Here is a 15,310-nt window from a genome sequence, read left to right on the forward strand (position 1 = left end):
AAAGATTTGACCGAACCTGAATTGATCAGGCTACCTATGTACCCTGTAAAGAGGGATCAAGTCTTGACGTAGTTCAGGTTCAATATCTTTTATGATGCAAGTCATAAAAGATGCCCCTGGTTTATGTTTATCAGAGAAAGAATGTTTTCGTTTTTAGGCTCAAAAGGGTTTTGCAAATGGTTTTCGACTTTTGAGGTTGTTGGCTTTTAAGTTCTGATCGATCAAAGACGGCCTTCTGGTGTATCTAAGCATAATACTTCTTTAGTTGGTCCAAGTTTGTAGGTTCTATTAATTTTTCTCCATTTTTATTGAGGAGTCTTACGGCTTTTCCAGGCAGGACTTCATCAACAATGTAAGGACCAGACCAATTTGGCCTGAACTTTCCTCTGGGATCAAATACCGGTGCTCGGTAAGACTTCAAGACAAGGTCTCCTGGTCTCAACTCTCGGACCTTAACTTTCTTGTTGAATGCCCTTTCGATTCGTCTCTGATACCCTTGAATGTGATATAAGGCTCTCAACCTCTTTTCATCGATCATCTGCAATTCCTGATGTCTGGCTCCGGCCCACTCAGACTCTGGCAGATTCGCTTCCATCATTATCCATAAGGATGGAATTCTCAGCTCAACAGGGAGGACTGCTTCCATTTCATACACTAGAGAGTATGGAGTTACACCTGTAGAGGATCTGATCGATGTTCTGTAAGCTCACAAGGCAAAAGGAAGTTTGTTCGACCAGTCCTTATAAGTCTCTGTCATTTTGCTGATTATAACTTTGATATTCTTGTTTGCTGCCTCTACAGCCCCGTTGGTCTGCGGTCTGTAAGGAGATGACTTATGATGCTTGATTTTGTACTCTTCGCATAGGTGCACTACCTCCTTCTTGAAGTGAGATCCGTTATCAGAAATCAGCTCATGAGGTACTCCATATCTGCAAATGATGTTTGCACGGATGAACTTCGCAACTGTATTGGAAGTTATGGAAGCATATGAAGCAGCTTCTATCCACTTTGTGAAATAATCAATGGCCACCAAGATGTACTCGTGTCCACTTGACGATTTAGGATAGACCTTGCCAATGATATCAATCCCCCATACTGAAAATGGCCATGGCGAGGTTATAGAATGCAACTCTGATGGAGGCACATGAATAAGATTCGCATAGACTTGGCATTTATGACATTTCTTCACAAATGCGAAGCAGTCTGCTTCCATTGAGGGCTAATAAAAACCAAGTCTAAGGATTTTCCTTGACAACATTTTACCCTTCATGTGAGGGCCACAAACACCTTCATGTGTTTGCTCTATGAGCTCGGCAGCCTGATCTTCATCCACACACAAAAGCTGTATCCCGTCAAACGACCTTCTGTACAACTCTTCACCACATATGATGAAGTTAACAGTGAACCTCTGAAGAGTTTTCCTCTCTTTACTGGAAGCCTCAGGCGGATGCCCCTTGCCTGAAATGAAATTTCTAATGTCTGTATACCACGGCTTTCCGTCCGGACATCTTGCTGATATCTCTATCGCATTCACATGTGCGGGAGCCCATTGCAACCTCACAGCTAAAGGCTGAACTTCCATTGTCGCAGAAATGTCTAGCATGGACGCCAGAGTAGCCAGAGCGTCAACAAAATGATTCCTTGTTCTTGACAGATGAGTAAAGGTGACATTCCTGAACTTCTCGACCAGAGATGCAAGATAAGTGTGATATGAGATCAACCTTGCCTCTTTCGTTTTCCAATCCCCATTTATTTGACAAATGATCAGAATTGAATCTCCGAACACATCGATATCTTGAATTCGCAAAGCCAAAGCTGCCTCAAGTCCTGCGATGCATGCTTCATATTCTGCCATATTATTGGTGCATTCAAACTGCAACTTGATGGATATCGGAATGTACTCCTTCTTTGGAGATACCAAAACTGCCCCTATTCCTTGACCATGATTATTGACAGCTCCGTCAAAGTACATAAGCCATTTGGAACTCGGAATTTCTTCTTCAATGTCCATAATCTCTTCATCAGGAAAATCAGCCTTCAGAAAAGCATTCTCCTCAACAGGAGCATCAGCTAGCTGCTCAGCGATTACCCGTCCCATAATTGATTTCTGAGTGACATAAGTGATGTCATACTCGGACAACAATAGCAACCATCTAGCAGTTCTTCCTGTAAGAGCGGGTTTCTCAAACAAATATTTCAACGGATCCATCCGTGAGAGCAAAAATATTTTATTCGATAATATGTAATGTCTAAGCATTTGAGTCGCCCAAACCAATGCTAAACACGTCTTTTCCAAAACGGTGTATTTGATTTCATACTCCAACATTTTCTTGCTGATGTAGTAAATGGGCTTTTCTTTCTTAGACCCTACATCTTGCTGAGCAAGCATACAACCCATTGCTATATTCGTGATGGACAAATACATTAACAACGGTTGACCAGGAATAACTGGGGATAGGACAGGAGGCAAAGACAAACACTGCTTGACCTTTTCAAATGCTTCCTGACATTCTTCATTCCATTTCTTGGAGGAATTCTTTTTCAATAACTTGAAGATGGGTTCACATGTCATAGTTAAATGAGATATGAATCTCCTCAAGTATTGTACCTTACCAAGGAATCCACGAATCTGTTTTTCCGTCTTTGGTGGTTGCATTTCTTAGATAGCCTTGATTTTCTGAGGGTCTACTTCAATTCCTCTCTCGCTGACCATAAATCCGAGCAACTTTCCTGAGGTGACTCCAAATACACATTTATTTGGGTTCACGCGAAGTTGAAACTTCCGGATTCGTTCGAAGAATTTTCTTAAAGCGATTGTATGCTCCGGTCGAGTCTTGCCCTTGACAATCATGTCATCTACATAGACCTCGACTTCCTTATGAATCATGTCATGAAGAAGAGTAGTCGCAGCCCTCTGATAAGTAGCACCAGCATTCTTGAGACCAAACGGCATCACTCTGTAGCAATATGTCCCCCACTGAGTAATAAATGCCGTCTTCATCATGTCTTCAGGTGCCATTTTGATTTGGTTGTACCCTGAGAATCCATCAATAAAGGATAAGAGTGCATGACCAGCCGTATTATCAACCAGGAGATCAATGTTCGGAAGCGAAAAATCATCTTTCGGACTGGCCTTGTTCAGATCTCTGAAATCGACACACATCCTGACTTTCCCATCCTTCTTCGCCACCGGTACAATATTTGCAAGCCATTCAGGGTACTCTACTACTTCGATGAATTTCACTTCGAGTAGTTTCTTAACCTCATCATGAACTTTCAACTCCCATTCTGTTTTAAGTTTCCGGAGTTTTTGCTTCTTCGGCTTGATGCCAGGGATTAGAGGTAATCTGTGTTGGACAATGTCCTCGCTCAATCCCGGCATGTCGTCGTAAGACCAAGCAAAAACCTCCTTAAACTCTTTTAGCAAGGTGATTAATTCTTCACGCTCCTCAGGAGATAAAATTTTGCCAATTCGTATTTCCCGAATTAAGGTTTCATCACCTATATTTACGGTTTCAATTTCCTCTTCAAGTGGTTTAGCGCGGCGACTCTCCTCTTGTTGAATCATATGCTTGATTTCAAAGGGAGTTTCGTCGACTTCCTCATTAGAGGGGGAGTCTTGATTGTTATTATTAGTTACTTGATCAGGTTCAGAAGCAGAATCAGTAGAAGCGACAAGTACAGGAATATAAGCAAAAGAGTCTTTTATTTCATCGGAATCAATGATTACATCAGATGATTTGCCCACATCAGGCGTTACAGACTTTGAAACAGACTCGTCACCTACTCCAGAGGTAGACCCGACCTCTACAGTACCTGCATTAAAAGAAAAGTTAGAAATGCCAGACTCTGGGACGGACTCAGAAACTGACACAAATTTTGAAACAACTGACTCTTTTGGAGAGACTGGAATATACTGAAGGACTACCTGGGGTATAACCTGTGAGGTCCAATTATCCAGAGGTCCCTCGGCTGGGGTGATATAGTCCTCTGGGTTCACAAAAGGTGCGTCTCTTCCAATCATAGCAATGACTGGTGCCTCGACCTGAAACAAAGAGTCTAGGAATTCTGGCTCAAAATTCTCAACCCAGTCTAAGTCTGGTTCCTCTGTCACCACTGCCTCTACAATCTGCTTACTATAAAAATCTGCTGGCAGCTCATCTGCGAAAAAGATCTCGAAACCTGGCAGCCTGGTCCCATTCTCATCATACCAAGGCTCTGAGAAACTGTAATAAGGGCAATCAGCTCCCTCTTTTCGGAATCTACCATTCATAACCTTGTTGAACGGTCCCATGGGAAATTCTAAGCCTCTGCGGCGACATTCTGCCCATTTGAACATATAAGATCTCATTTCCTGCACCTCCTTGCGAGTTGGCTTGTATCCCAACCCAAACAATCCGTCAGATGCTTTTAGCTCTGGCCGCTCAGTCGGACCCTGCATATTCTTTCCCAGACCTGCCCCTGGGAGATATCCAAATCGGCGCATCATCTTGACTACCCGAGTATTGGTGCTAGAGAGAAACATAATTTCTTCACTCATAGCTTCTTTCATGGTGATAGCTGAAACCTCCACTGAAAATCCTGTCAGACTAATATCTCTTGTGTTTTCAGTAACAAGCTCCTGAGATATTTGTCCAACTTCTGGCTCGGGATCTCCCTTGACTGTGATCACCCGATTGTTTCGAATGAACTTCAGTTTTTGATGAAGTGTGGAAGGGATGACTCCAACCTTGTGTAACCAAGGTCGACCAAGCAAGAGACAAAAGGAAGTCTTGATATCCAACACTTGGAATTCAACGTCAAAGGTTTCTCCTCCGATGACAATCTCAGTAGCCAACGTTCCGATAACGTCCCTTCGAGTACCATCATATGCCAGTATGCCTTGCTCAGATGGAATGAAGTCTTCAGGCCCAAACCCCAAAGTAGTGGCAGTGCTCAAAGGACACACGTTCAAAGCTGACCCATTGTCTACCAGTACTTCTGATACTTTTTTCTGATTGCAAAGCAGGGTAATCTTGAGAGGACGAGTATGGTCTTTTCCCTCTGACGGCAAATCCTCGTCTGAGAAAGACAAGGCCTTTGAAGCCTTGGTCATAGCCACCAAACCGACCAACTCGTCAGGAGTAATCTCAACTGATACTTGGGATGAGTTCAGCTCACGAAGCACAACTTGTCTGTGTTTCGGTGACGCCATCAGTAAACCCCAAATTGAAACATTAGCTTGGGTTTTCTTAAGCTGATTCAACAGGTTATCTTCCTCTTCATCAAGTCTCTGCTTCTGCTTCTGATGGTCAACCCCTCTTGCAACTTCAGCGGGATTCTCAACTCTGAGCTCAGCCGGCTTGAAAACTCGTCCACCACGTGTGACGTGGCGGAGCTCATCGCATTGATCATTCAAGAGCAACAGATCTCCATCATCTATCTTAAGGATGTATGGGATTTTTATCTCTTCTTCCTCATCATCACTCACCCTTAAGACGTATAGAGATTCAGAGTCTTTCTCCTCATCCTCACACTGGAAAACGTATGACTGATTTGATGGCCCAGCCACATCAGGGTCGTTCCAGGATAAGACATATGGTTTTTCTGATTCTGCCCACTGATCATCCTCCTCAAATTTCCAAACATAGTTCCCTTCAGATTCAATAGCGAATATAAAGGAAGCAGGATCAATAACAGACTCTTCGGCACAAATGACATTGACTGAAGGCGGAGGCGGCATTGCATGTGTCGGAAGGGGGTTTCTAGTTACATTTGGTAACTCAATTGACAGCTCTTTTCTATCGATCATATTTTGAATTTGGTGTTTCAAAGCTAAACACCTATCAGTGATATGACCCGAATTGCGATGATAATCACAGAATTGATCCTCTCTCCAGGATCTGGGCAACGGGTTAGGTAGAGGTTTAATGTCAGGTAGCTTGATCTTCCTGTCCTTCAACAGCTTCTTCAAAGCTACGGACAAAGAATATGGAAGGGGAACAAAGTGACGGGGAGGCTTCTGCTCCATCGGCGGCCTTCTCACTTCAGTGATTGCCCTGGGCGGGGGCCTGACATAATTGACATTATGTACTTCCTTCGGAGCTGACACAGGTCTCTTTCCTTCTCTGACTTCAGATGAAATTCTCGATCTTAGGCCCTTAGCCAATGCATCTTCTATTTGAGTCCCGGTTTTAATGAGATGGTTAAAATCAAGGAAATATTGAATAGCCATGTGATGATAATATTGTGGCGACAGATTTTTCACCACAATTTTGATTTGCTCCTCATCTGAAAGACGATGAGTCATCTGGGCTGCTTTCCTTCTCCATCTGCGGATAAAGGAAGTAAAGGTTTCATTATGACCCTGCTTCAAAGCCTTCAGATCTCTTTTGGTTACATCGATCCCTTCTTCCCTGGAGAATTGCTCGACGAACCTATTGGCAATATCCTCCAAGGTTCGGATATCTTCAGACTTTAGGCTCAAGAACCACTTCTTAGCCACTCCGACCAAAGATCGGGGAAATAAGAGAGCAACCTGCTCTGGAGATAGACCATGCTGCTGTAAAAGTGGAAGAACTGACATTAGATGGCTTCTAGGACACCCTGTCCCGTCATACTTATCCATATCTGGCACTTTGAATCTAGGAGGCAGTGTGACTCCTGGATATATCATAAAATCGGCCATGTTCAGCTTTTTCGGGCCTTGGAATTTTATGTTTTCCATCTCCTGGGCCAGCTTGTCCAGTCTGTCCGTTATCACCTTGCCCTTATCAACTCTATCCAGGTTAGGGTGACAATTTTCTTCTGCATACTGCTCCTCATCAAAGTCATCCTCAACAGTGAACATTGCCGGTCTATTCATCATAGGAGGTGGAGGAGGTATAAATGGGGGTTGTTGAGGTGTAGGTGCAGGCTCTGTTCAGGAGTAAATTGGACAGGCAAAGGGATTTCCTGGAGATTGGAAAAAGGTAATGCAGGGGAGGTAAAAGAAATTGGTGAGGAAGAAAAACGACTCAGCCTGGAATCAGCGGACTGACGGGACCAGGTTGATTTTGAAACGAGGATTTTCTTAGGAGCAATGGTTGCTCAATCAAGAATCCTGTTATGGAAATATAAACACTAGATTAAAATTTTGATAATCGAGATAAACTATTTTGATCAAACAATGACAAAAGAAACAAAAACACACTTTCATTAATAAGATTCAATTTGTGATTACAACGGATGAAAAATATTAATCTCTAATCACAACTGGATAAACAGACTGACAATAATGGGAAATGCAGAAATCGGAATAACAAAACATGATGTGGATCTTCAAGGCTCCTCAATCCGAGCTCTCCGGGTTGCATGCTCTTCCGCTATTTCCTCATGTCGGACTTTGGATATTAAACCAAACCTCCTTTCCATATTTTTATTTCCCCAAGCAGCCACAATGGATCTGATAAGATCAGGAGTGAGATCCTCACAAAGAGGAGGGACTATGATTCCGGGAGGACATGGAATTCCCGTAATCTGATAGATAAATCGCATGGGTGCATAAAAAGAAGATTTTTCGATTCCCATGAGGTAAACAAACGGATGCGGGTAAGTGCTAGTAAAAACATGGAAACATGAATGACTTACCCAGCGAAACTGGCTCTTCTCTATATGCTGCAACCAATTGTGCCATTCATCGATGGACTGAGGTTGATTGGCTATTGGTTTCCATGTACGGAAATTCTTCAGGATATACGGATTTTGGTTTTGTCGCTGAAGAATTTGAAGTTTTTCACCAAGCCAGACATATAACAGCTTCACACATCCACATAAATTGTCTTTGATCTCTCGGGAAGCAATAAGATCTAATCCCAAGAAGGTCTCTGCTAACATGGTAGGGATGGGATTCCTCCCTTCGTTGATCTGATCTACCACTCCTAATAGGATCAAAGATGCAACATGGGAATTTCTGCGAAGAACGTGACGTGCGAAGACCATAAAAATTAAAGCATTACGTCGGCAATCCTGAAAACGAGAGTTAGTAGGATCGACGTTTTTCGAAAAAAGTTTAATAAGGTCTTGAATTTTCACGCACGTATCCGTTAAACATGGCAGAGCATCCACAGTCTCATTTTTGAATAGTTTGCAAAACAGACCATGAGGAGATTCTATCTTTGAAGGTTTGATCCAGAGTCCCTCAGATGGGAGCTCTAGCATGGTACACCAATCTTCAAATTGGGACAAAGTTCAAAATGGCCAAATCGAAAGACATGAAGAACAGGATCCCAAAGTCCAGCAGCTGCTTGGAGAAACTTCCAATTTATATCTCGACTGTTCAAATAAGTGAACGAATTGATGAAATGATCAGCCATATTTCTCTGTGATTGTTCACGCGGAAGAGCTTTAATGGTATCGGCTATCCAGTTGTCCAACAAAAGGTTTGCCATAATCAGACCAGACACAAAGATAGGACGGGATAATTAGGGAATGAAGATAACTTCGAATAAACAAAGAATAAAAATAAACTTAACGATCAAGCACAAGAAGGATATTATCGATGACATCGAGTGTTCCACTACTGATCAAAGATGATCAGAAATTCAGAAACGAGACCACGGTCACAAAAATGACAAAAGTAGATCATAGACCGGATCTAAATCTGGAAGATGGATGTCAAAACTGAATAATCAAAGAGATCAATAATAGACTATGGCCATAAAGACAGCAGACAAACTGTCGACCATATCTAAAGACAAGACAAGAAAACAATCTGAATAATATATGACACAACAAAAGAATAGATAAATGAAGTTTCAATCTGAGGGATAAAAACAAGTGAATTTTATCATCATCGAGTCAAAGAATAAACCGTAGCTATGAGGGTGACAAGTAGAAGCCACTAGCTAGGTTTAGATCTGAGAGATGCATAGACACGACTGATTGATTCAAGCCAGAAATCTCTACTAGGAAGTAGGTCCTGATCTTATAATCAAAAGATATAGGGACATAATCTCAATAAATAGAACAACAGAGAGGCCACGACCATGAGAGGGGCAAGTAAAAGCCACTGGTCGGGTCTAGATCTGAAAAACAGACTGATACAACTGATTAGATTAGACAAGGAAACCTCACTAAAGAGTAGGCCCTCAATCTGATAATCAATATATAGATATATACATATATACCCTGACCATGGGCACCAGCCCTAAATATAATCCCATAGAGTCAAGACACTTGACTCAAGACAGACATGTGAGTGCACTAGGACTGCGTTGTAGCCACATAAGGTGAGCTACAATAATCTATGGATAGGACAAGACTCTTAAATCTAGGCTCCAACATGTATAAGCAACACATGTTCGTCCTTATATGAATACAATATATATATAAGCACATGGAGATCCTAATTGGGTTTCACTAAGTCAACTAATATATTCATATACATAATATATTTAAAATGAAAGTAGAGCTCCGGACTCAATATATCGGATACTATGCTTATGATCCATACTTAAAATGTATAACACAAGTACGCCTAGTGTTATACATAGTATGCTTCATTGCTCATCGACTGCTGTAAACACAAGTACGCCTAGTGTTTACGACTGCAGCACTGGCGCATAGCTTGGTAATAGATACAACAGCACCATCTGGATAGTGATATCCCATGAGGCACGCATTATATCTATCCCATGGAGCTAATAATAATAAAATCAATAAAAGAAAAAAAATAAAAATAAAAATAAAATGATGTATGCTGTGCAGTGTGTGAATCCCTTATTTTAAACACCTATTTGGTGCCCCTGGATTCTAATCGATTAAATTCCCATTGATAATGACTTTAGTTCAAAATTCTTCAAAATTAATAAAAATGGCATTTTAACAGAGTTAGGCAATATCTTGAAAGATGATCCCCAGCAGAGTCGCCAGCCTGTGGACCCTGATCCGAGAGAGGCAGGCGGGGGACGTGCCCCCACACTAACAGTCTCAATGGATCATCCACGTGAATGGAGAGCTCTACCAAGGAACTCTCGAAAGAATAAATGCCCCTCACAGCATGAGTGACGATATAAAAGGTGAGATACCTCTCGATTCGGGGACTAGCCCAGATTCGAGGCGTACCTTAAACAAAGAAGAGTCGCCATCCAAGGAAGTGGGCCAAGGATCCCATACTATGCTCTGTTGCAACGGATAACCAGAGATTATAAAAAGAGGGTTCGTGCCTGATTACGAATTCGGAAGGTCTAAAGAGCACCTCATCCGCCCAAGTGCAAAAACCTGGTCTCTTATGCCATTTACTTAATAATTTTGAAGAGTTTTGGGCGAAAGTCATATGAAATGAGAACGAATATCTCCGAGAAGACGTCTATCTAATCATGCATGTCTCGGAGATGAATAATAAGCACACATAAAAGAAATGAAAGAAGTGTCGCCTAATAATAGCTAAGATGTAGAACCCGTTATGATGATTTGCTTCTTTTTTTTATGTGTGATGCTTACAAAAAAAAAAAAATTGCAATAAAAACTCATTCATTCACACTGATTGTGTTAAAAAATATTTAAAATCATAGTTGAATGAATTATATATTAGATAGGGAAAACAAGCTTACTTGCAATCAGTATATACATATTTGAACATTCAACTTAGTAAAGTATTTTTTTATTTTTATTTTTCAGAGAAGATCGACTAGTTTATTTTTTATATATATGGACATAATAGATCATTCAAACACAAAATTTAAATAGATCATAAAACAAATCATGCAAATAAATCTATAACATGTACAGAATCATTTAATTTTTAAGTTAATAATTACAATTACTATATATATATATATATATATATATAATAAATGAGAAATTTCTGAAATATTGATTTACAATTAGACACATACCTGATAAAATCCCCCTGAGGATAAAGCCTGCCTAATTGATATAAATTGAGAGTGATGTTACGACAACGTGATATTCTGCTTGCTTAAAGCTCTCCAAAATCATCAAAATTACAGAAATCTCACTCAAATTGAGCAAATCTAAGGTTTTATATGAGTTAGGGTTTCGATTCTGTTTTCTATAGGTCTTGAGTGACAGACCTAAGGAAAAATGAGGAAAGAACTAGAGCGATCTCTTGATCGGAACTCTACCGGAGCTAGGCCGGAGCTAGGCCGGAGCTAAGAACTTCATTGGAGAAGAAAGAATAGTGGAAAAGTTACGGTTCCAAATGAGGGTTTGAGAAGGATATAAACTCTTGTTATGACAGCAGGGATAAGATTGGGCGAGGTTGAGAGAAGACAAGATGGAGAATATGATCGGGGGTTGCAGATCTTGCCAGAGCTCCGGTGGATCTGGCCGGAGAAGATCAAACGGAGAAGAAGAATGGCGAGATCTACTTTCTCTCACTGGGTTTCTCTCTCTTTCTCTCTCTAAAACGAATTTCTTCTCTTTTTTTTTTAAAACAAAGCTTATGCTGGTATTTATACGGAATTTTGGGGATTGATATCGGCACTCTAGATTTGATGGGCGCGCGGTTGCGCGAAGAAAACGATAGGCGCACGATTGAATCGTGTCCCATTCGGCCCAGATTTGGCACTGCTCCAGGATAATTCACCCCCTTTTCCAGGTACACTGCGTACACTTTTTTTTTCGGATCGTTCGCTAGGCAAACGCACTCGGATTTCGACAAAATTTTACAAGGAGCTAGATGGGACCCTAAGCTAGCCTAGAGTGAAGTTTGGGATGCTAACTCATTGATTTGGTTGGGTTTTTGCTCAAACAGGGGAGGCTCAGGGTACGGTCAAAATGGGGTGTCTACAAGGAATAACTTCTGTTCCCGAATAATCTAGCAATAAAAAGCACTCTTCTTACCAAGGCAAGTGGGAAAGGATTCCAAATACCCTTATAGTTAGACAATGAAATAGGAATTGCAAGATGGACTTGTTTACCTAAATGCGATAATTTTGACTCCCATTTGATACGGCATGAGACATCTTGACTCAAAAAAAAGGTTTATATAAGCCATTAGAGAGTTTAGTATCATAAGGTAGGAATAAGTCGTGAGGCACTTCTAGTGCTATCCACCTGGACTAAAAAGCCATGTGACTTAGAAAAATACAAGCTCTTTGAAGGCTTCAAGTCGTCTACGGAAAGTCCCTCACGGCTACAGCCACCTCATCCCTAAAAAAAATTGTACATGATTGTAAATACCCAAAATACCCCCACTTAAAATTTCGTCCCCCCTTGATAAAGGGGGGCGTTTTTGTCTGTTCATGTTAAACTTAGATTAGGGCTGTCAAATAAAGCCTATAAATAGATTGCTTTGTGGCTAAAACAAATCCTAAAGGGTTGTGCAGCCCTAGAAAGAGAAGAAGAATACCAAGGAGATCACGATTTCGAGGTCGAAGCCGCGAAGCAAGGCAAGACTTATGAACCATGAATGATTTGAAATATTAGAAACCCTAAAACAAGGATTTGAAAAGAGAAAAGAAATAAGAACTTTGATTAATATGGATTAGACATAAGAATCTTTGGGTTGATCTTGAGTTTTCTTGGACCCGATATTCATATACAATTCCAATGAACTCAAAATCAATATATATGAATTTGAATTCAGAAATTAGAACTTTAGAGATTCGACGTAGAATCTTTGGTGATTTGTTTTCTTAAATTATACATATGAATTCGGAAAGTGAAATAAGATTTAATGGATTTCTCTCGCCGATACGAATCCATCGGATCCGACCTCGCGCGATTTGAACCCCAAACGAAGGAGTTATGGCCGTTTTAGTGACAAAAAACGGTGAAAAGTCGCGTTACAGAGAAATCTGGGTCCGCGCATGGGGCGGTCGTCCGGAAAATTTGTGGACGTCCGTAATTCTCGGACATCTGTATTCTCAGACGTCCGGAATTCTCGAACTTCCGACGCGACAATTTTTTCAAAACTTCGGAAATTGATAACTTATTCTTTTCTTGTCCATTTTCGACGCTCTTGTACTCAACGGATATGCCGAAAATGTCATCTTTATGTTAAAAAATAGTTTTAATGAGTTTTGGAAACTTTACAATATTGATATCACAAAAATACTAGAAATACCCATAGAATGGGTTACCTTTTGGGCCATTATTTGTTACTTATGTTTTGTTCAGATCAGGATATTGAATCATAATCCGAATTAAGAAAGGAATCAAGTATACTTGAGGTACGTAATAACGTACTACTTTGGGTATTTGTAAACTCTCTTCATATTGACTTTGAAATTCTGTATTGACACCTTTGAACTTCTGAACTAGCTTTGAGTCTAGCATGCCATTTTGTCTTACCTATTACTACTTTAGAACCTTTGAAATAACTGTTTTGAAATATTGTTATGAACATCTGTTCTGAACTCTGAACCTGTGAACTATCAGTTTGAACTTTGAATATTCTGAATTATTTGAATATGAACCTTGGACACTTTTGAACACTTCTGTGGAGGCTTGGATGATTTCTGGACCTTGCCATATGGGGTAAAACATTTGGCAACTCTGGACCCAACGTGGGAGTAGTACACTGGAACTTCTGGCCCATCAGTGGGATAAAACGTTGGCCCTGTCGACTTGTATCTGAACTTCAGGAACTGATTCCGAACACCGTGGACTGTCGGTGTATAAGCAATAACATGTCTTCTGAACCATGCCGATGATTCTGAATTGTATTTGAACTTTGAACCCTTTGTATATGAACTCTGAAACCTCCGACTTTGATTCAAACTTAGACATTGAATTGCATTATTGCACCTTTGATTCAGAACCTCATTTGACATACACTATACTACTTTGTGCTTACTATTCAGTAGTGAAGTCAGTTTTGGCTCTGTCACTTGACCCCATTGAATCCTGTCATGTTAGACTGTGCTTAGAGTAGTGCTTTATTATGTACTGAGCTTTTCAGCTGACTGTGGTTATATACCATTTTCAGGTTTTGATCATCGTGAGGTTAACGGGGAGCAGAACGCTTAGTTCTGGAATTTGACTTTGACTCGGAAATTAGTTTATTTGTTTTCAGATTCTTTAGGAAGTGAGTACTTTGAATAAGATGTAAAGACCATATTATTTATTTCCGCTTTGACTCTTTGGGGAGAGATGAGATTTGATTTGACTCTGATGGGTCCGCATTATTTGAACTTTCATATTTTAGTTATGAATTGCCAGGTTATTTTGTTATTACTTTGTAGCCTTGTACATTGTGGGATTCGTCTTGCAGGTGTACGGCGCTGTCATGTCTTAAGCCCAGGGTGGGGTTTGGGGCGTGACAATGATTGCTTCAAAATAGAAGTTGATTTCATCTGTGTTGAAAATCATAGCACATTATTTTGGACGTTTCTAAGTTTGGAGCCCTTTGGGTTTCTAAATATTTTTAGTTGGAAGCTTATTTTTAATTGTATTTTATCTATGAAATGACAAGAGGGAAACGATATATTCAACCCTTTTTCTTCCTTGGGCCAGCCCTCTTAAGTGTATTTATGACTACTCTTTTAAACTACAAGGGGCTGGCCCGGGAAAAAGAAGGGATGAATATATCACTTCCCATAACAAAATCAAGAGAAAAGTATGGAAAGCGGGCTAATGTTTAGACAAACTACAGATTGCGGGCACCTTTTAAAATAAGAACAAAACACGGGCTAATCTTCAAAATCAGGTGGTCAAAAGACCCTGATACCCTTCTGACATGGACATAGTCGTCCTTTTTCATTACCGCTTATTAAATTGGGGCGCTTCACGAGGCTTCTTTTGGTTCGTCTGAGTGCGTATTTGAACCGAAAGAAACTTGGGTTCGTTTCTACCTTGGCCGTCGGAAATAACTAGAGACGGATGGATGCTTGACACGTGTTGAAAAACTTTTTGGAACGCTGACAACCCAAAGTCAATCATTATCTTTTCTCACTTCTATTTAGGCTTAGAACAGTAACGTTATTTGAATACGTCTCTTTTGGCTTTGGGTTCGTTTCTATCTTTTCACTTCTCATTTGGTCCTCACTTTTCTTTTTGCTCATAACGGTAACGTTATTGAATGCTCCTCTTTTGGCTTAGAACAGCGACGTTATTGAATATTTTATTATTTCTCATGTCTCTTTTGGTTGAGAACGCTGCCGGATTCAGGAGTATGCCGCCGGAATACTAAGGGGTACGCCGACGAAAATAGGGTGTAAGCGGAGATAGGGTGTACGCCGTTGGAATTCATGGGTACGCCAGTGGAAATAATGGGTACGCCGGCGGAAATGAAGGGGTATGCCGGCGGAAAGCGTAAATAATGGGGTAAGCCGGCGTAAATAATAAGGACCAAAAGAGAAGGGAAAAGGTTCTAAGCCAAAAG

General features: G+C 40.7%; 1 protein-coding gene across 1 annotated transcript; it reads right to left on the reverse strand.

The window, feature by feature from the left end:
- Positions 1-3,807: 3,807 nt before the first annotated feature.
- Positions 3,808-7,654, reverse strand: LOC143886015 (uncharacterized). Its single transcript, XM_077390019.1, has 5 exons — positions 7,609-7,654; positions 6,743-6,897; positions 4,616-6,541; positions 4,001-4,435; positions 3,808-3,816 (listed from the first exon to the last, which is right to left on the reverse strand). The coding sequence occupies exons 1-5, from the start codon at positions 7,652-7,654 to the stop codon at positions 3,808-3,810; spliced, it is 2,571 nt and encodes an 856-aa protein (XP_077246134.1).
- Positions 7,655-15,310: the final 7,656 nt, after the last annotated feature.

Source organism: Tasmannia lanceolata, unplaced genomic scaffold (genome assembly GCF_043159265.1).
Source record: "Tasmannia lanceolata isolate RefF3 unplaced genomic scaffold, GAP_Taslan_0.1 ptg000011l, whole genome shotgun sequence".
NCBI lineage: Eukaryota > Viridiplantae > Streptophyta > Magnoliopsida > Canellales > Winteraceae > Tasmannia > Tasmannia lanceolata.